At 51.5% G+C, this 20,000-nt stretch overlaps 1 protein-coding gene across 3 annotated transcripts in view; it reads left to right on the top strand.

The window, feature by feature from the left end:
- Positions 1–20,000, top strand: part of LOC115551169 (vitamin D3 receptor A) — a 67,272-nt gene that overhangs the window by 11,211 nt on the left and 36,061 nt on the right. Inside the window, exon 1 of one of the 3 annotated variants that reach the window (XM_030366757.1) lies at positions 9,966–10,065. The exons of 1 other annotated variant lie outside the window; for it this stretch is intronic. Coding sequence is in view for 1 of the 2 variants with exons in the window: in XM_030366738.1 (XP_030222598.1) it covers positions 17,537–17,603 (67 nt within the window). In the remaining variant the exon portion in view is untranslated. Of the gene's footprint in view, positions 1–9,965; positions 10,066–17,384; positions 17,604–20,000 lie in introns of those variants that run through there. One more of the 3 variants, XM_030366738.1, reaches the window with a different exon arrangement.

Consider the following 20,000-nt stretch of genomic DNA (forward strand, 5'->3'; position numbering starts at 1 on the left):
CGTCCATGAGAATCTCGTGGATTCGCAATGGGCGGGGGGAGTGAGTGTGTTTAGAGAGCCACCGGAAATAGCGAGAGAAGGGAACGCTGTGCGTTAAACAAACCCTGAGAAGCCCAATCCCTATGAGAGCTCCCCACGCTACGGCCATCAGGAGGCGCACAGAGCTTTTGGCCGTGATATTATATAAACAATTATATTATATTATATATTATTATATATAGAGCTCCGGGAGTCGCAAACGGCAACAATCACTTTCTCCTCCGTGCTGCAGTACACCCCGGACTGCACTGCACCGAGTTTGACGGTTGAACGCTGGTTGGCTGTTACGTTACACATGTCACTCAGTGGACACGCTGTTGAACGCTGATTGGCAGATACGCGTCTCTACGTTCACTTTGTATGAGATCTTGTCGCCCCGTCGTGTGAAAGCACAACGAGTATGCCGCCGGCGGCAAAAAGAAACATTGCGTGCCAATTTATATTCGATGTTCGCGATAGGGGCATTTTATACATCCCCTGGAGAACATCTCGCGATACATCGCATATATTCGATATATCGCCCAGCCCTAATCCAAACCTGCTTCCGATGATTGATATTGGGTCAGGGTGAGGTCATCTTGCTGCCCAGTCCACAGGTAGACGTGGACTTTGGGAATCGAATCCACAACCTTTTTGGCTTTGAGACGCCCTGCCCACTGGACCCCTGGCCCCCTTACCACTTCTGATAATTTGATTAATGACGAAAAATATTGAAAAAGTAAAGGTAGATATGTGCAGCTTTTTTCCACCTCATGCCTTACTTTTGTTCTTGCTATTACAGTTCAATCCACACTGCAACGTCTTCCTCTGTAAATCTAATTACAGAGAGTAAAAGAAAACAGTGACAACATGTTGAGATGATATTGCCAATATCAGTCAGATGTTCTGTAACTGATGAGTCACGTTGACCCCGGCCTCTCTCTCTTATATTCCCCGTTGTCCTCCCTCTCTCTCCCCAGCTCTCTCTCCATCGCTCACTCTGTCCCTCTCGCACTCTGTTTGTCTCCCTCTCCCTCCCTCCCTCTCCCTGTCTCTCGCACTCTTTCCCTCGTTCTCTCTCCCTCTCCCTCCCTCCCCCTCTGACTCCCTCGTTTTCTCTCACTCCCTCTCCCTCCCTCACTCTCGCTTTCTTTCCCTCGCCCTCTCCGTCCCTCTCCCTTACCCTTGCTCTCCCTCTCCATCTCCCTGACTGTCTCTCTCTCCCTCTCTCTGACTCTCTCTCTTTCTCCCTCCCTCTCCCTCTCTCTCTGCCTCTCTCTGTCTCCCTCTTCATTGCATTCAAAGCTTTATTGCCGTGGAACATTAACATTATCATCGCCTGTGCACAACAAAAAAAAAAAAAAATACGAGACTAATTCAGATAATATATAAAAATACAATAACAAAATAAAAAGTTATATGCCATGAAAATGACATATGTGAGAATAAGATGAGTAATTAAAGGGAACATTAAGATAAAAAGTTTTCGTGGAATATTAATTGTTTGAAAAGTATGTAAATAAGTTCATACTTACAATGTACAAATGAGATTTATTCTCATCTTCTGCTCGTATAATGTTGCATACTTGCTGTTAAAGTACACTGCTGTCTATGTATAGCTCTCTCTCTCTCTCTCTCTCTCTCTCTCTCTCTCTCTCTCTCTCTCTCTCTCCCTCTCTCTCTCTCCCTCTATAACTCTCACGCCCTCCCTTTTTTCTTTCTGTCTGCGTTGATGGGCGCCAACCGACCTGTTCCCGCGCGGTTTTGACACCTCGCCCTGACATACCGTAACAACACGTCATCCCACTTTCAGAAACGACCCTAATGCAGGCTTCCCTCCCGCTCATCAGAACCTCCCAGGGCCTCAACTCAAGGTCCCCTTAGGAGCCCGGTTCAACCTGTGGCCTTCGAGGATCCTTAAGATCCCCTCCTCAGTGAATTAAAGAAAAGTCCCTGAGACCACTCTAAAAGAAGAGTCCTTAAGACCACATTGTAGACCACGTGTATTAAAAACCGGTCCTTAAGAAGAGACTCTGATTGAGTGAATTAAGGAAGATTCATTAAGATCACCCACCCTTAAGTGAATTAATGAAAAGTCCTTAACAAGGGACTCTTAAGTGAATTAAGGAAGATTCATTAAGATCACCCACCCTTAAGTGAATTAATGAAAAGTCCTTAACAAGGGACTCTTAAGTAAATTAATGAAGATTCATTGAGACCAGGAACTTTGCTGAGAATGAGAGAAGGCCCATAGTGTAATTTTGACAGCTTGTTTCACTATATTCTGTGCTTGTATTTTCCTCTCTCTCGCTCCCCCCCTCTCTCCCCCCTCTCTCTCTCTCCCCCCTCTCTCTCTCCCCCCTCTCTCTCTCCACCCTCTCTCTCTCTCCCCCCTCTCTCTCTCTCTCTCTCTCTCTCTCTCTCTCTCTCTCTCTCTCTCTCTCTCTCTCTCTCTCTCTCTCTCTCTCTCTCTCTCTCTCTCTCTCTCTCGTGTGTGTGCAGGGGGACGGTTTGTTGTTGTTGTTGAAGGATTGTTTCTGGCCCAGATCTCCAAACATCTGTGAAAGGGGACACTGGGTCCACACACACACACACGCACACACATACACACACACACACACACACACACACACACACACACACACACACACACACACACACACACACACACACACACACACACACACACACACACACACACACACACACACACACACACACACACACGTGCGCGCGGTCAGCCCGGGGCCCAGCAGGAGACCGCTTGTTTACAGCGTCGAGGCTGCCGTCCGCGTCCCGACTGTCACTCGGCCTCAGATCGGCCGTAAACATGCGGTGCGAGCCAGAGCGCATGTCACGGCCGACAGACGTTTACGCTCTCCGGTCAGGGCTTCACAAATAACCTCCCAAGGTCCCGTGATTGCGGCTTCCGGCTCCCCTCCTGAGGGCCCTTGGGGGCCCCTGGGGGGGGGGGGGCAGGTTTAAAATAAACCCCGCTGGCTCCGTCGGCGGCCTGGCCCGCTCATGCATTCCTCCGGGGACTGTTTGCTGCGAAACAGCGTCCTCTCTTCAAAGAGACGCTCCGCGACTTCCTGCCACAAACAGAGCCGTCTGCAGCGGCAGCTCTGGAAGGAGGATAATTACTTCCTGCCACAAACAGAGCCGTCTGCAGCGGCAGCTCTGGAAGGAGGGCGGAGGTTTGATGTTCAACGAGCCGCCGCCGCCCCCTGGCACGGCTCTACGCACCGCGGGGACGTCGGCGACCCCTAATTGTCTCGTTAACTCCTTAATCCCGTCACCTCCACCTGTCAATCATCTCTGGCCACCGCGGCGGTTTGCGGCGTTGGTCGGCGCGTCGACCACTCTGTCCCGCCCACTCTGACACCCGTCAATCAACTCCTTCGCATCCAACCATGGCTGGTTGACCCGTCTGTCAATCATCTCTCTCGGCTGGCTGTTTGGAGCTGGTTTTGGTGTGTTTTTGGGTCACAGGCTGCGTAACGTTCAGCGTTCTATCTGGGAGTCTGCACTACTGGGTAGTGGACACATAGGGGGAAATGGAAGACATTCTCTGCTTCTTTATCTGAAAGGCTTAATGGGAGCTTAAATGAAGCCAGCCTGAAGTGTTGAAATATCTCAGAGGATGTCCTTCGCAGCCGCGAAGCAGCCCAGCTGTCCCCCGTCCATGCTGGAACGAGTCCTTGGATGGTAGAATATCGTGATATGAAGCCACACATTTTCTGGGATTTGGCCGGTTATTGGTGTTCGAGGAGAAAAAAAGACTCTTCTTGTGGTGCAGCCAGGATGATTTCAAAGAAATGGTTATATCTCCAACAGAGCAGCTGGAGGAAAGCCACAAAGGGAAGAGCAGACGACACGATGAAACATTCAGGTGGCTTCCAAATGATTGGAAACGATGAGCATGTTGTTGTGGTCATATGTGTGAAAATATCTCATGTCTAAAAATCGGAATAATCAAATCTATCGATCCATCCCTAGAGCAGTTTTACCTTCGTCTCCAAGGGAACCCAGGCACACATAACAGTTTGTTTTGTGTGCGTGTGTGTCTGTGTGTGTGCATGTGTGTTTGTGCTGGGGCTGCTTGAATATGGAAAGAAATCCTAATCTCAAAATTGCAATCATGATTATTCAAAAGATTATATTTGAGTTTGAAAACAGGATGTATTTATTCAGCATGTCTCTCCCAATAAAAACCTTGTGACTGAGAACGTAACTGAAATTTCTCCTTAAAAAGATACACAAAATAGTCAAAAAGAAAATATTCAAGTCTAAAATATGGTCCAGCTGCACTTTCTATCAACATTCAGTGAAAAAAAACGGTAAAAAAAAAAGGAATCGATAATTCGATTATATTGGTTTTGTGATTGTTTGGCGCTAAAATCAGAATCACCATCAAAATTAGCCCAGCCCTAGTTTGTGCATGCACTTGTGTACGTTCCTTCCGATCGGAGTTGAGATGTGTTTTCACGAACAGGTTGGTTTGCAGCTAGTTACGAGACAGAGAGACAGAGAGGGAGAGAGCAGTAGAGGACAGGGCGAGGGATGAGTCACTTTCTCTTGTTTTTCTCTTAAACCGCTTAATTTCTCTGTATAATGCCAGGTAGTGGGTGGAAAAACAGCCTCTCCTCGCGCTCAGATGTCTATTCGGGTAATTTTTATAATCGTGTCCAACTTTGCTTTAAGCCAAAGCTTGCAGATAACTTGTGTGTGTGTGTGTGTGTCCATGCTTGTCTTTGTGTGTGTGTGTGTCCGTGCGTGTGTGTGCGTGTGTGTATGTTTGTGTGTGTGTGTGTGTCTGTGTGTGTGTGTGAGGGTATGTATGTGTGCATGTGCACGTATGCGTGTGTATCTGTGCTTGTGTGTGTGTGGGTCACTCTTTCCTCACTATTGTTTCCTAACCAACTGATATCGCTTTATTTCCGACCTCTGAACCCCAAACGACCGCACCAACTAGGGGGTTACGGTTAAGGACTGGCAGCCAGATGGCAACCCGCCATCACGACAGTGAACAGAGGGCTGGAGACGCACGGCTCTCGTTCCGTTTAGCGGACTTTATTTTGTTTCTTGAATTAATAACAAGATGAAAGCGCCCTGTCTCTGCTTTCCGTCCTTGGCAGAAGCCTCCCCCCAAAAACCTGCTGCAGCGATCGGCCGGGGATGTGCGGTGCATTCCACAGACGTGATAATATTAAAAACACAACCGCGCCGTCCCTCAGAACACACTCCCCGCCGCCGGGGGAATCGAAGCCCGGTGCAGATCCCACGACCGGCCCCTTCCGTGACGTCGTTCCCAGCGGCGTTCGACCCCCCAGACCACGAGGCTGTGACCGGAGTTCACCATGGGGGGGGGCATAGACCCCCCTACCTGCTGCTTCTTCATTGTCGGTACCCAAACATCAACGGGAAACCCAGACTCATCCCTACGGAAACAGCATTCGTTACCCAAACATCATCGCTACCGCAACATCATCGCTGCGGCAACATCATCGCTACGGCAACATCATCGCTACCCCGACATCATCGCTACCCCAACATCATCACTATGCCAACAACACCGGCACGAGGATGCCGTGTTTGGGTAAAGCATCACCGGTCCCAAAACGTTTGGGTACCGATGACCAGGACGAACCCGGAGGTGGTGTGTTTATTGTGACAGGGCTGAGTCTCCCGCCACCGTCACTCTGTGGCCGGGTTCCTTTCCGCCGTCTGTGGGCTGAGACGAAGTCTCTTTTCCAGGCCGCGCGCCCACAAATATAGCGCCACCCCCCCCCCCCCCCGGCTGACCACACCCCCCGCCGAAACAGAATGTCTGACCTCAGCAGGCGTGAGTCATTGACCTCAGGACAGACGGACTGGATGAACAAATCTCACTCTTACTTTTACTCTTATTGTCTCTCTTTTTTTCTCTCTCTCTCTCTCTCTCTCTCTCTCTCTCTCTCTCTCTCTCTCTCTCTCTCTCTCTCTCTCTCTCTCTCTCTCTCTCTCTCTCTCTCTCTCTCTCTCTCTCTCTCTCTCTCTCTCTCTCTCTCTCTCTCTCTCTCATCAGAGGCTCGTCTGTGTTTCTCTTTGGATCAGCAGAGGCAGAAGGCATTGCGCTATGTGTGTACATTGTGGTTAGGGCTGGCATGAGTGTGTGTGTGTGTGTGTGTGTGTGTGTGTGTGTGTGTGTGTCACGTTTGCCTGCATGTGCAGGCCAGCGGATTGATTTACAGATAAAACACTTGGCAGTCTAGACCTGATCCGCTAGTATGTATGCTCTATCATAGATCCTGTCTTAGTTGGAAAACTATCTATCATACATCCTGTCTTAGTTGGGAAACTATCTATCATAGATCCTGTCTTACCTGGACCCTATCTATCATAGATCCTGTCTTACCTGGGATCCTATCTATCATAGATCCTGTCTTAGTTGGGAAACTATCTATCATAGATCCTGTCTTACCTGGGATCCTATCTATCATAGATCCTGTCTTACCCGGACCCTATCTATCATAGAGCCTGTCTTACCTGGACCCTATCTATCATAGATCCTGTCTTACCTGGGATCCTATCTATCATAGATCCTGTCTTAGTTGGGAAACTATCTATCATAGATCCTGTCTTACCTGGGATCCTATCTATCATAGATCTTGTCTTACCCGGACCCTATCTATCATAGAGCCTGTCTTACCTGGACCCTATCTATCATAGAGCCTGTCCTACCTGGGACCCTATCTATCATAGATCCTGTCCTACCTGGGACCCTATCTATCATAGATCCTGTCCTACCTGGGACCCTATCTATCATAGATCCTGTCCTACCTGGACCCTATCTATCATAGAGCCTGTCTTACCTGGACCCTATCTATCATAGAGCCTGTCCTACCTGGACCCTATCTATCATAGAGCCTGTCCTACCTGGACCCTATCTATCATAGAGCCTGTCTTACCTGGACCCTATCTATCATAGAGCCTGTCCTACCTGGACCCTATCTATCATAGAGCCTGTCCTACCAGGACCCTAGGGTGCGTGCTCCTCTCAGTGTCACCCAAGATGACTGAATAGCAGACAAATTACAATAACAGCAATAACGTTACATAATTGCTCCTTTCAGCGGGGAGACGACTCGGTTACAGGCAGGCTCCTCCCAGAGGAAGCGCTGCGACGGGGAGGCGGTAAACGAGACGCGTGCTCGGACACTTTCCACCCGCCCTACCGTCTCCAACGTCGGAGGACCTGAGTGGGGTCAGAGGACCTGAGTGGGGTCGGGGGGGCCCTCTGGAATGTCCGGCGCTGGCAGGGCCCCCTCAGCGGGCCGAGGAGGCGGAGCACTCCAGTTGCATACCAGTGCGGCTTATCCTGGACTAGGGTCCCTTTGCCCCCCCCCCCCCCCTCCCTGTTGTCCGGCCCCCCTCATAGGGCCCCCGGGGTCGTACCTGGCCCCGGAGTGTTCAACCCCAGGAACGCACACGGATAGTCGCCCCCCCCCCCCCCCCCCCCCCCCCCCCCGGTGTACGACTCCTGCATGGCGGCGAACCGTGGGGATGTTGTTGTTATGGTAACCCGCAAACGAGCTGCGCCCATTGTTCTCCACGTCATCGCATAAAGTTCAGCGTCCCCGCTCCGCGCTGAACGCTGTCACCGTTCCGGGTGCGGCGGTGCGGCCCCGGGAGAGAAAGAGTGTGAGAGAGTCTCACACTCTTAAGGGGTTGGCAGAACTGGACTGGTCGGAGGCCTCGACCTCTGGCCCTCACAGCTCACTGCCCGCTCGTGGCGTCCGAGATGTTTCTATAGGTTATCTGAGCCAACGCGAGCCGCTGCGGACGAGAGCGTCTGTTGAGTGAGTCAATGTTTAGACGTGATGGAAGCAAGGTTGTCCTCCAAGCAGCCGGCACTTCTCCTGGTCTTCTTCTTCACAGAACGTATCGAGTCGGAGCGGATGGCGTCGGTTCTTCAGACTTCAGACTTCAGTACGTTCAGTACGCTGGCTTTAGGGGGGGAAGGGTAGACCGGTCTGCGGTTATAAGGCAGCAATAAGCCCCCCAGAGCCCCTGGTTTACAGGGATTTAGGAACAGCTAGGGGCGGTGTTAGATACCAGGCAAAAATGTGGTCACTACAACGGTAACTTGAACTACAGAGTAAGATTTAGCAAAGTAATCACACAGCGCCCTGAAGCAAGTACATTTATTGCGAACCAATCATCGTCCGTCCGACAGGCACTAAAGTTCCTCAGGACAGCAGGACAGTTGCCCGCGCAACACAGGCTAGCGTACTTTGAGACTGGCGGCACAATAATACCATAAATGAAACGAGTTTCGGTCACGGGTGTGTGGTTTTATCGTGTGTTTGTTTACCAACGGCTCCGATGCCAATCAGAATAACGGACCAGAAGCATCCGTTGTCGGATGGTATTGAAGCATTACGTTCCTGAGCAGTGTGTCTTCAGAGCCATGGGGAACAGGAAGCCTATTAATAAAATGGCGACGTGAAAACATTTCCCAGAATGCCAGCGGGGGGGGCGGCCTGGCTCTTCCAGCACTGCGTGGTGGTTAATAAGCCCGAGGACTCGGTGATAGCGACCTGCTTATAGCAACCCGCTTTTTTTCAAACACAAGCACTAATTCCGTCTAATGTGGGGAAAAGGACAGTGGGCCGACCGGATCTGGGTTTTAAATGATCTGTGCTCGTTTGGTCTTCCTGTTAATCAGACTCCTATTTTGTCAATAAACAAAAAATACCTCTTGTTAATGTTATTGCATTTCAGGATTTCCTAAAGTTGTCGATTGTAATTCAGAAACGGGCTCTATCATTTAAAAAAAAAAAAAAATTATCAATTAATTTCTTTGGATGCATTGAAATATTTGTCCAATTAGTTTGTTTCAGAACACTTTTAGACGGATCCCTTGGTGTTGTCGTCTTTCTTGCTTCACGCTGCCCCAACCGAGCCCTCGAGCTGGGCTACCGGGCTGTAGATCTGGTGTTGAGTCCAGAGACACGTCCTCATCAGTCCTTAGTCAGCCTCCTTCCTACATGCTGTTCCCCTGCATTATTGAGGCGTCTCGAGCTTGAGCCTCCGCGGGGCTAGCCTCCTCTTTCACCGGCGTGCGTTCTGTTCGCCGCACCTCGGGAAAGGAAGCCTCGTGTCACGTCGTGTCATCTAGTGTCACATCACTCCCGCACATGTTGTGATGGAGGATCTGATAGCGTGCGGGACACGCTGTCCTCAGAACCGTCAACACATGAGGTCTGAACAGGAGAACTATTCTTAGTCCCGATACCAGACGTTTTCTGTCCCTTGAAGATAATCAGGGAACAGCATTCCTGAGTCATGTGACCACGGCTAACTATCCAGCCCCGCTCATCTCTGACCTGCGCCCGCTGGGCTTCCTCGTTGCCATGGTCACATGACTGGGGATAAGCACGGGATTGGCCCCAATCCAATGTTTGGTTTCCGTGCTTTGCTTTAGTTTTGCTGTTGAATTGTGATAGTTGTTTTATGGCTCTCTCTTGCTCGCACATTTATCCATCCTTCCTTCCTTCCTTTCCTTATGTCCTCTCTCCCTCTCTCTCTCTCTCTCTCTCTCTCTCTCTCTCTCTCTCTCTCTCTCTCTCTCTCTCTCTCTCTCTCTCTCTCTCTCTCTGTCTCTCTCAGTTCTGTGTGTGTGTGTGAGTGTGTGTGGTGTGTGTGTGTGTGTGTGTGTGTGTGTGTGTGTGTGTGTGTGTGTGTGTGTATGTGCAGCTTGGCCCACTGACCCCTCTAGCTCAGATTAACCATTAACCTTTTTAGTGTGCACCCGTCCGGCCCCATAACCTGCCTAATTCAACTAGCGGCCATCTTTGTTCCAGTGGAGGGGAGAGGAGGAGGGGTGTGTGTGTGGGGGGGGGGGGGGGGGGGGGGGGGGGGGGGCTGTATACCTTTGGACCGGGGGAGGAGGGAGGGGGGAATGGACTGGGTCAGATGTGAGGAGTGCAGTAGGGTAAAGGCCACAGCAGAAGAAACACACTCGGAGGGGAAATGGAGGCAGTTAGCCCAACAGCCGGAAAGGTCAGTCAAGTGGATGCTAGCTCTGGGCTAACAAGCTACCTAAAAGGCAGTTGGATGACATATCTTGTCACTTTCCGTTCTTTCTCCCTTTTGAATTGATCTCTTTCTTTCTTTCTATTGCTATTTCATCTCTTCCTTCACTTGATTATGTTGATATATGTATTTCATATATTTATATATTCAAAATGTTTTATTCTGTTGGCTGATTCAGAGTGCTGGTCCACTTTGAGCGATGATGTTTTAGAACAATGTCGCTGAAGAGGGTTGTGTTTTCACAGCGAGCCATCCACCATCTTGTTGTTTATCCGTTTATTGACTCAGGAGAAGCCTGTCGTGTTGTTGTTGTTTTTGTCGTCCCACAGACTCACCGAGGGACAACACGACCAGAAAGACGCCCAGATGGTTATGCCCTGAAAATGAATTGTCAGCATGAGGCTACTTCTAATGGTGCTTCTAATGGTGCTTATTACCCACAATGCCTTGGGGGAATGTTTTTCGTTTAGGTCTACCTTAACTGACTTCCAATTGACCACCGCCTGAAAAATTCCATCTAAATGATGAAGTTTAGACAAAAGCTATCAAATAGCTAAGTTAAGATTAGGTGTGGGCTTTTTCACTGCGCGGTTAGGTAACATTTTTGAGATGGCTAAGTTCACTTTGGGGTAAGGTATCATTTCAGATGCCTAAGTTCACTTTGAGGTAAGGTATTTAATTTGAGTCGGCCAAGTTCACTTTGAGGTTAGGTATTGGAGACAGGGTTTATGGCTGTGTTTGGTGGTGTGGTTAAAGATATGGGAGGAGAGGGAAGCAATGCATTATGGGAAACCACAGACAGTGTGAACGCGTGTCTGGTCGCTCCGTACTGTTGTTTTAGCAGTAGTCCATCTTCTCACAGTGGTTATCATGTTGTTGTGGTCCCGCATTTCACTGCTGCTGTTGTTGTTGACGCTGTGGTTAGAGTGTCCAGTGGCTATCGGTGGCGTTCCTGTTTGCTCCCTGCATGTCACGGGCTAGTGTAGTCCGAAAGATAAGCTGGTATGTGTAAACAAGCACACAAACACAAACACATGCACCCACATGTACGCATGTACACGCACACACATGCACATGCACACGCACGCGCACACACGCACGCACGCACACACACACACACACACACACACACACACACACACACATGCATATTGGCCCACATACACACGCACGCACCGGTACGCACGCAGGCAAACACACACACACACACACACACACACACACACACACACACACACACACACACACACACACACACACACACACACACACACACACACACACACACACACACACAAACACATGCACACACACAGATATTGGCACACGTACACACTCTCCCACGCGTACGCAGGCAGGCAAACATGCACACACACACACACATTTGCACACACATATTTGACACACGCACGCACACACAGAAACACACATGCACCCTCAGCCACTCAAATCTAAAAGGACTGTGTTAATAAGCGGAATTAGATGTTTGTCCTGCAGCGCTAAAACCAAATCAACAAGCAGCTCCACCACCTTTGCACTCTGTCCTTCTAGTAACCCACGCGGACACACGTCACTGTGGTGGAGGCAGCGGGGGGGACAGGCCCTGGGAGCCCAGTGTGGGGTTTCTATTAGGCTAAAGCACCGCTGAATAAGTCCAGACCAACCACACAGAATTAGGACGTCAACATCGGCCATGTTGTTTTGGGGGAGGAGGGGCGGAGTCACGCGGAGGAGTTCCTGGACAGCGTCTCTCTCTCTCTCTCTCTCTCTCTCTCTCTCTCTCTCTCTCTCTCTCTCTCTCTCTCTCTCTCTCTCTCTCTCTCTCTCTCTCTCTCTCTCTCTCTCTCTCTCTCTCTCTCTCTCTCTCTCTCTCTCTCTCTCTCTCTCTCTCTCTCTGTCGTTCCTGGTGTGTGTCTCTTTCTCTCCCTCGCTGGGCTTTCTTTCTCTTGCTCTCTCTAGTCTCCCCCTCTCTGATCTATCTCTCTCTCTCTTGTCTCTCCTCATGTTCCTCTCTTTCTGATCTCTTTCCAATCTATCTATCTCTCTCTGGTCTCTCTCTAGTCCCCCCCCCCCCCCCCTCTCCATGCCGGTGAATGGGTCACCCCCCCCCCTCTCTCTGATCTCTCTCTTGTCCGTCCCCCCCCCTCTCTCTGATCTCTCTCTAGTCCCCCCCCCCCTCTCTCTGATCTCTCTCTAGTCCCCCCCCCCCTCTCTCTGATCTCTCTCTAGTCCCCCCCCCTCTCTCTGATCTCTCTCTAGTCCCCCCCCCCCCCCTCTCTGATCTCTCTCTAGTCCCCCCCCCCCCTCTCTCTGATCTCTCTCTAGTCCCCCCCCCCTCTCTCTGATCTCTCTCTAGTCCCCCCCCCCCTCTCTCTTATCTCTCTCTAGTCCCCCCCCCCCTCTCTCTGATCTCTCTCTAGTCCCCCCCCCCCTCTCTCTGATCTCCCTCTAGTCCCCCCCCCCCTCTCTCTGATCTCTCTCTAGCCCCCCCCCCCCTCTCTCTGATCTCTCTCTAGTCCCCCCCCCCCCTCTCTCTGATCTCTCTCTAGTCCCCCCCCCCCTCTCTCTGATCTCTCTCTAGTCCCCCCCCCCCTCTCTCTGATCTCTCTCTAGTCCCCCCCCCCCTCTCTCTGATCTCTCTCTAGTCCCCCCCCCCCTCTCTCCATGGCAGCGAACGCCCCCCCCCCCCCCCCCCCCCTCTTCATGGCGGTGAACGGGGAGGCCCCCGTGTTGATGGCGTGCCGCCCGTCCGTCAGACCACACACAGACCCTGTGTCCCACGGCGGAGGGCGGGGCTGACCTGGTGGGCCCCCCCCCCCCCCCCCCCCAGCTGAGAGCTTCTCTGTGCCCCCCCCCCAAGCCCCCAGCCCCCGGCCCGCCCGCTTCCCAAGTTCACACGTTTATTTAGAGGGGGTGAGGGTAAGGGGGAGGGGAGGGGGGAGGGTAGGAAGGAGGGGAGGGGCGGGGGGAGGAGCTAGGCGGGACGGACAGAGCGGACCTTGTTTTAGGACTCTCTCGGTCGCCGCTCTCGTTCTGCCTCGCTCGGCTGGCATCGCCATAGCGATGGATCCCAAACATCCCAGCTCACTTCGGACGGTCCCGAGAGGCGTGGGCCTGAGAGGGGGGAGACGTCTGGATCTGTAATGACTTCACGGAAAACGACATTCAACTCGTCACACATCTTAAATGACAATTGCAGATATCTGTAATTCAGTTTTGCCTAGGCAGAATGAAAGTTAAAGATATCTCAAACGTCATTTGAGTGTTGGGCATTACGTTTTAGATATCCAGAAATACGTCATTTCCCCTTGCCGCCATAATCAAAGAAGAAGTGGGTTCATTTCCGAATGGAATAAGAAAGGAGCAGTCATGGCGTTGGCTGTGATCGAAAAGATCACGAGAAAATGCCATGAAATTGAACAAGCCCACACACAGGGGATGTGTGGAGAGAGAGCTGCTCCGCTCCCGCCTAAAGTAAACGGTCCTATAATTTGTCATTAGAGATATCTGAAACGTCATTTAGCCTAGTCAAAACTCGAATTCAAGATATCTTTAATTCAGTTTCGCCTAGGCAGAATGAAAGTTAAAGATATCTACAATTGTAGATATCTCTAATCAAAATTCCTTTCAAGATATCTATAACTTGATATTAGATATCTACAACGTCATTTCGCCTAGTCGTAACTCCAGTTAGAGATATCTACAACGTCATTTCGCCTAGTCGTAACTCCAGTTAGAGATATCTACAACTTAATTTTGCCTAGTCAAAACTTAATTTAAGATATCTGAAAAGGGACATGTAGATATCTTGAATTGAGGTGAATTAAAGATATCTTGAACTGGAATTATGACTAGTCAGAATCAAATTGTAGATATCTCAAACTGGAATTACAGATATCTACAATTCAGTTGCAGATATCCGTAATTCACAAAGTGGATATCCGCAACTGAATTGTAGATATCCGCAATGAGAAACCCCATAGACATGAATGGCGAAAATGACGTCATTTCGCCTAGGAGGAATGTCTTTGTGGATATCTGAAATGACAATTGCGGATAGGAGGAATGTAGTTGCGGATATCCGAGATGTTAGTTTTGACTAGGCGAAACTGAATTGCAGATATCTGCAATGTAAATTCCGGATAGTCAAACGTAGTTAATAAATGTCAATTCGGCTTGCCATAGAGAGAGAGAGAGAGAGAGAGAGAGAGAGACAGAGGTTGTTATAAGGTTGTTATATGAGTAAGTACTAATTAAATACGATCTTCAGACCAAGTTTCCTCAGACCAAGTTCTGCTGTTGTTGACAACATCGTTGGTTCCGACCGAGCTCTTGGAAGACAGGGCGTGTTACAAAGACGGTTGAACTTGGGCTAGGAATGGCAAGTTTAGCGATCGGATCTGAGTTGGTTGAGTATTGCTTTGGTTCAGGTTGTTATAGTGATGCGGCCAGGAAGCTACAGTTGTTCAACCGCCTGTGATGTCGTCACTATCGGCATGTGGTCGAAACAGAGGAGTGTCTCCATCTCCAGAAAACCTTTGTCCCGGGCACCGTGTCCTCGATTGAACCAATCCTGACTCCACTCCCAAGAATGATTGACAGGTTATATCTAGTCAGGCTCCTCCCTCTTGCCATAACTTGATGTTTCTGGTTATTGCATTCCAGCGACGTGCCCCGGGGGAAGTCTCAAGTGGTGCGTGAGTCTCTTCCTGCACTCCTCATCTCAGGCTCTCCAGTCAGGGCTTCAGGCTCCACTGCATGGAGCGAATTATCCTCAGCTCCAACCGTCTTCACTTTCCCTCCTTTTCTGTCTGTCCTTTGTTTTCCCCCTCCTATTCCTACTCCTCCTCCCTCTCCTCCTCCCCTTCGCCTTGCTTGTAAACGAGACTTAACGATACCCCAAGGGTGGGTTACCCCTTTCTCCTCCCCTCTCCTCTCCCCCCTCCTCTCCTCTCCTCTCCTCTCCTCTCCTCTCCTCTCCTCTCCTCTCCTCTCCTCTCCCCTCCTCCCCTCTCCTCTCCTCTCCTCTCCTCTCCTCTCCCCTCCTCTCCTCTCCTCTCCTCTCCCCTCCTCCCCTCCCCTCTCCTCTCCCCTCCTCCTCTCCTCTCCTCTCCTCTCCTCTCCTCTCCTCTCCCCTCCTCCTCTCCGCTCCTCTCCTCTCCTCTCTCCTCCCCTCCTCTCCTCCTCTCCTCTCCTCTCCTCCCCTCTCCTCTCCTCTCCCCTCCTCTCCGCTCCTCCTCTCTCCTCCCCTCCTCTCCTCCTCTCCACTCCTCTCCTCTCCTCTCCTCTCCTCTCCTCTCCTCTCCTCTCCTCTCCTCTCCTCCTCTCCTCCCCTCCCCTCCCTTCTCCTCTCCATAATGTTGTCCTTTCTTAAAGAGGCCTCTTTGGAGTCTAGTTTACAGCCTTCTCTCTCTCTCTCTGTCTCTGTCTATGTCTCTCTGTCTCTCTCTCTCTCACTCGCCCCTACAGCAGCAGTTTTTTCGCTTTCATCCCTCACCGAACAGTGAGGTCTAAAGGTCACTGAGAGAGAGAGGGAGAGATAGAGAGACATACAGGGAGCTGGACAGAGAGAGAGAGAGAGAGAGAGAGAGAGAGAGAGGGAGGGAGGGAGCGACAGAGAGAAAGAGAGAGAGAGAGGGAGGGAGGGAGCGACAGAGAGAAAGAGAGAGAGAGAGAGAGAGAGAGAGGGAGGGAGGGAGCGACAGAGAGAGACACAGAGAGAGTTGGACAGAGAGAGAGAGAGAGAGTGACAGAGAGAGACAGGGAGTTGGACAGAGAGAGAGAGAGAGAGATAGAGAGAGAGCGAGAGCGAGAGCGAGAGAGCGTCAGAGCGACAGAGAGACACACAGGGAGCTGGACAGAGAGAGAGAGGTTGTGGTGATCCAGTGGTATTTCCTGGGATGAGGAGTGTCTATACATTGTCCCGCTGCGCCATTGTATTGCGGTAGGACTCGCGCTGCTCTTGTCGGGGAGGAAGGGGGAGGAGTCTGCTGTCATCCAGCGTGTTGTGGAGCTGGTGGCGGCCATGTTGGCGGATACCGTCGTGGATTCTGTTTTAAAGCCTTGTCCTTTTCTTCTTGTGTAGCCCACATCTGTCGTCCTCCGGTGTGTGTGTGTGTGTGTGTGTGTGTGTGTGTGTGTGTGTGTGTGTGTGTGTGTGTGTGTGTGTGTGTGTGTGTGTGTGCATGTTTGTAAGTTTGTGTGTGTGCATGCGTGTTTGTTAGTCTGTGTGTGTGTGTGTATGTTTGTCTGTGTGTGCGCGCGCCTGCATGCGTGTTCGTGCATGTGTGTTTGTGTGGGTGTATACGTGCACAGGACTTTATTTGATTTGCATATTAGCCATTTGCACAGCTGGATGAGGCACTGAGTACATTCCCAGACCCGCCCACTCTCTTTCCACATCAATGTTTGTGTGCCTCTCTCTCCCCCTCTCTCTCCCCCTCTCTCTCCCTCAGTTTGTCTCTCTCCCTGCTTCATTGAGCACCCGAACATTGAACTCCTCATCCGTGTGTGTGTGTGTGTGTGTGTGTGTGTTGCATATATATCAGTATTATTATATATGTATATCTGTATTAATATACATATATAATAAGACAGAATTGTCCTCCAAGTATTATTATACGGAGAGAGAGAGATAGGTAGAGAGAGAGGTGGAGTGATGGACAGAGATTAATATTGTTTATGAATGTATTATTATTATTTACACTGTTGTTGTTATGTTATTTTATTGCTTTGTATTGTTGGTGACAATAAAGCCCTTCAATTGTTGAATTGAGAGAGAGAGAGAGAGAGAGAGAGAGAGAGAGAGAGAGAGAGAGAGAGAGAGAGAGAGAGAGAGAGAGAGAGAGAGAGAGAGAGAGAGAGAGAGAGAGAGAGAGAGAGAGAGAGAGAGAGAGCAAAACAATAGGCTTCTCTTTAGTTTGAGTTTCAGTGGGCAGCATTGACAACAGGCATCTCAATTTCAAAAGCTTTCTCCACCTCAAATTTGCCTGAATGGAGGTGGCAGTCAGTGGCATTAAAGACTCCACAACCCCCCTATCATCTCCTCACATCTCCTCCCATCTCTTCTGATCTGCTGAGTCCAGAATAGCACCTTCCCTTTGGCTGCTACTACAACAACAGACCTAGATGTCCCTGCTGATAACATTGTTGTTGTCTGGATGTCTTACCCCCACACACACAGACACACACACACGCACGCAGGCACGGCACGCACGGCACGCACACGCACGCACGTACGCAAACACACACACACACACACACACACACACACACACACACACACACACACACACACACACACACACACACACACACACACACACACACACACACACACACACACACTTGTGTGTGTCACATTTTCCTGAATAACTTTTCTTTCCCTTGCAATGTTCTTTACTTTCCCCTTCATTGCTGTTTGTTATCGGCCTCGCCCATGACGATGAGGGGGAAACCCAGGCAGAGAGACTGGCACACAGGACACAACGTATATTTATACACTGGTAAATCTCCGCCGACACACACCCCTGCCCCCCCCCCCCCCCCCCCCCAGCTCCGCCTGCGTGGCAATGGACCACAATGTTTGCGGTAACGCGTTAAATTTGTCCTGAATCTGTTTTTAACATGACCCCTCGCCGTGTGGCCCCTGGCCAGGGCCCATAAAAGCCGCGGCTGGGCTGGACGTGTGCATGTCCCGAGGTGGGCCGGCTGAGAGCCAAGTCTGGTACGCCAACCCCCCCTAGTTATCTTCACATCAGCCATTCAACAGGTTTTTTCTGGAGGCCTCATGCAAAACAAACAAACACCTCTCCATGACTCAGACGTCATCCGCAAGCATCACCCGAAACCGTTCTGTGTGGTGCAGGTGCTCCTCTGCCTGACTGCTGCCAGACCAAGATCAGTCGTAGATTGCATGTTGGTCTGGGGAGGCTGCTGTCAATTTCTCCAGCACAAGAGGCGTGATCAACGGCTGTACACAATTGGCTGCTTGCCGTCGCCTCCCTGTCGTCTTTGTGTTAAACCAGCCAATAGCGCGCCAGGGGGGGGGGAAGGCAGCTTTGTGATTGGCTCCCGGAAAAATGTATTGGAAGCAAAAAGAAATGTATTGCTCTTCTCCAGACACTTCTGCAGGGCGAATTCAAATCGCCGGCAGAAAGGGCTTGGAGTACCCAAACTAGGTGTTACTGGTGCCGGTAGACAGACTGGTACTGCTAAAACGGGTCTCCTGTCCATCCAGTGATGTTCTCTCGTCAATGAGAGTAAATGTGTGGTGTCCAGCAGCTAGAGGGGGGAACAGCAGGCTCTTGTCATACCTCACTCAGATCTGTCTCTAGGTTCTCACTTCTGGGTTCTGGGTTCTCGGTTTCCTAAGATAAACGCACAGCTGGCAAGGCTGACGAGTAGAGCGACAGACGTAGAGAGATCTGTGTGTGTGTGTTTGTGTGTGTGTGTGTGTGTGTGTGTGTGTGTGTGTGTGTGTGTGTGTGTGTGTGTACGTGTGTGTGTGTGTGTGTGTGTGTGTGTGTGTGTGTGTGTGTGTGCGAGTGTGTGTGTGTTGGAGGCGGAGGGGGGCGGGTCTTACACACTCTTCGCACACTTTACGAGTACACATAACACTGGGCCGTTATAAGTGAGAGAGAGAGAGGGAGAACACAGAGAGAGAGGGAGGGGAGAGAGGGAGAGAAAGGGGCAAGGGAGTGTAAAAAATGTGAGCGGGAGAACGAAGAGATTACGGAGCGAGAGGGAGAGATAATTGCAGCGAGGGAAACAACAGAGGCAGATCCTAGGTGCGCCTCCATTTTAGCGCACTTGAAGAAGACTCGCTCCGCCAGCGAGTCTCAAAACGCCGCCGTGATTCCAGATCGATGCCCCTTCATTCCTCCGCCGTTGTTGCCCTCCACCCCCCCCCCCCCCCCCCCCCCCGAGTGGGGGCTGGGGGGGAGGCCCAGGCACCACACACGCTGAGGGGACCACCGCTGATGGTCCCCGGACCACCAGCGTGTGCGTGCGAGGCTCGCTGACATCTCAAACAACCGCCAACCGAGACGTCCATTTTAAGACCACTTATTGTCGCTGTCTGGGGCCCGTGGGGGAGAGAGGAGGGGGAGGAGGGGGGAGGGAGGAGGAGGAGGAGGAGGAGGGGGGAGGGAGGAGGAGGAGGAGGGGGGAGGGAGGAGGAGGAGGAGGAGGAGGAGGAGGAGGGGGAGGGAGGAGGAGGAGGAGGGGAGGGAGGAGGAGGGGGGGGGGGAGACAGAGGAGGAGGAGGAGGGGGGGGGAGGGAGGAGGAGGAGGAGGAGGAGGAGACAGAGCAGGAGGAGGAGGGAGGAGGAGGAGGAGGGGGAGGGAGGAGGAGGAGGAGGAGGGGGGAGGGAGGAGGAGGGGAGGAGGGGACAGAGGAGTAGGAGACAGAGCAGGAGGAGGAGGAGGAGGGAGGAGGGGGGGGTGGGGGGTGACAGAGGAGGAGGAGGAAGAGGAGTAGGAGGGGTCAGAGAAGGAGGCGGAGGAGGAAGAAGAGGAGACAGAGGAGGAGGAGCCTGAGGAGGAAGAGGAGGAGACAGAAGAGGAGTAGGAGGAGAAAGAGGAGGAGGAGGCGGGCGGTAAAGTCTGAAAGTAGGCCAGGCCCCCCATGGCGTTCTCTTTCACGCGCGCCTTTTTCCCCTCTCTCCTCCCCTCTCCTCCTCCTCTCTCCTGAAGTGGTTGTTCACTACGTGACCTACAGGGCGGCGGGGGGGCGGGGGGGGTCTCGGATCAGGGAGAGGCCTCTGGGGGAGCCCAGGGGGGGCGGAGCGTGGGCACGGCGTTCCCCTGGGGAGCGCCGGTGGGGCTGCTCACCTTCACACACCTTCGCTCTGACGTCCAGTCGTCGGTTCGACAGGGACGACGCGACGCAGAGACACGGC

This window comes from Gadus morhua, chromosome 1 (genome assembly GCF_902167405.1).
Source record: "Gadus morhua chromosome 1, gadMor3.0, whole genome shotgun sequence".
Classification (NCBI taxonomy): domain Eukaryota; kingdom Metazoa; phylum Chordata; class Actinopteri; order Gadiformes; family Gadidae; genus Gadus; species Gadus morhua.